Source organism: Octopus bimaculoides, chromosome 1 (assembly GCF_001194135.2).
Source record: "Octopus bimaculoides isolate UCB-OBI-ISO-001 chromosome 1, ASM119413v2, whole genome shotgun sequence".
NCBI lineage: Eukaryota > Metazoa > Mollusca > Cephalopoda > Octopoda > Octopodidae > Octopus > Octopus bimaculoides.
The window spans coordinates 44,156,596-44,158,037 of NC_068981.1; the positions used below are offsets into that span (position 1 = coordinate 44,156,596).

The following is a 1,442-nucleotide window of genomic DNA, read 5'->3' on the forward strand; positions in this document are numbered from 1 at the left end:
ATATATATACACATATATATACATACATACATACATGCATGCATACATACATACATACATACATACATACATACATACATACATACTTAAATACATACATACATACATACGTGGTACTCGTTTCAAATTTGGAAGTAGAGTGATCATTTAATGCTGCAGCATGTGAAGAAAACCTTAATATATATCATTGTTATTCACTAACGTTCGTTGATAGGCAGAGAAAAACTGTCAACTACGAGTATATACGTTAGAAATTTCTTTACATAGCCAGAAAAGAAAATAATTTAAGTTCTATTTCCAGGTTAAAACAATTAATATTAGATTTAAAATTTTATCAATTTACATATTTTGGTATGTCAGAATCTATAGCAGGATAAGTCTTAGTATACATCAATCATACATTTTGTTTGCTACTATAAAGTTCTGTATTGTAGGAAAGATTAGTAATATTATTAATTTGGAGAAGTATACATTATTCTAAATGTAAATACAAGCTTCGTGACACATATGTGTATTGCCGTTCGTGTTTGTTTCTTCTACCTTGGGTAGATTTTGCTCAAAGAATTGCGCCCAACTTTAATATATATAATGTAGTCTTATTTGAAACAAGTTAACATGATGACAATTTCAAATTAATAATATTTTATGACATGTATATTTGTATCATTGACAATTAAATGTTACTAAAATCATCAATGTCCACCAGGCGAGCCTGGGCGTTAAATGTCCTTATAGAGCAGGAGCAGGTCACACCCAATTAACAGAAATTGATATTATATACTAAATAAGGTGGCGAGCTGGCAGAAACGATAGCAAGCTGGGCGAAATGCTTGGTGGTATTTCGTCTGCCTTTAATGTTCTGAGTTCAAATTCACCTGAGGGCGACTTTTTCTTTCATCCTTTCGGGGTCAATTAAACAAGTTCTAGTTAAGCACTGGGGTTAATGCAATCGACTTAATCCTTTTGTCTGTCCTTGTTTGTCTTCTCTATTGTTAGTCCCTTGTGAGATATAAAGAAATATATAATATATACTTACTCTTTTGCGCTACTATCTGCATTACTGTAAAGGAAAATGTGACAGTTGAATTTATTAACAAAAATGAAGTCAATTTTAATAATATAAACAATTAGAAATATAAAATCATGGAGCTGTTTTGATTCCAGCTACAGAAATTTCAAATTTACTCAACACAATTCATATATAACTTGAAGCATCATTCAATTCGGACTTGTCATCATATTCATGTGGTGTTGTGCTGGATGTCATTGTTGTATTAAGGATAGTTTTAGGACAATGAAACTATAATTGAGGAAGTGACAGCTCTTTCTGTTTTGTATATTTGTCACCAGATAACCAAGTTTCATCACTTGGTAATGGATTATTATATTACAGTGATTATTGCGCACGTATTTACAAATATATATATATATATATATATATA

The 1,442-nt window shown here is 30.4% G+C and overlaps 1 protein-coding gene across 1 annotated transcript in view; it reads right to left on the bottom strand.

The window, feature by feature from the left end:
• Nucleotides 1-1,442, bottom strand: part of LOC106876345 (uncharacterized) — a 23,313-nt gene that overhangs the window by 5,733 nt on the left and 16,138 nt on the right. The window contains exon 10 of the mRNA XM_014924846.2: nt 1,037-1,060. Coding sequence (XP_014780332.2) covers nt 1,037-1,060 — 24 coding nt within the window. The remainder of the gene's footprint in view (nt 1-1,036; nt 1,061-1,442) is intronic.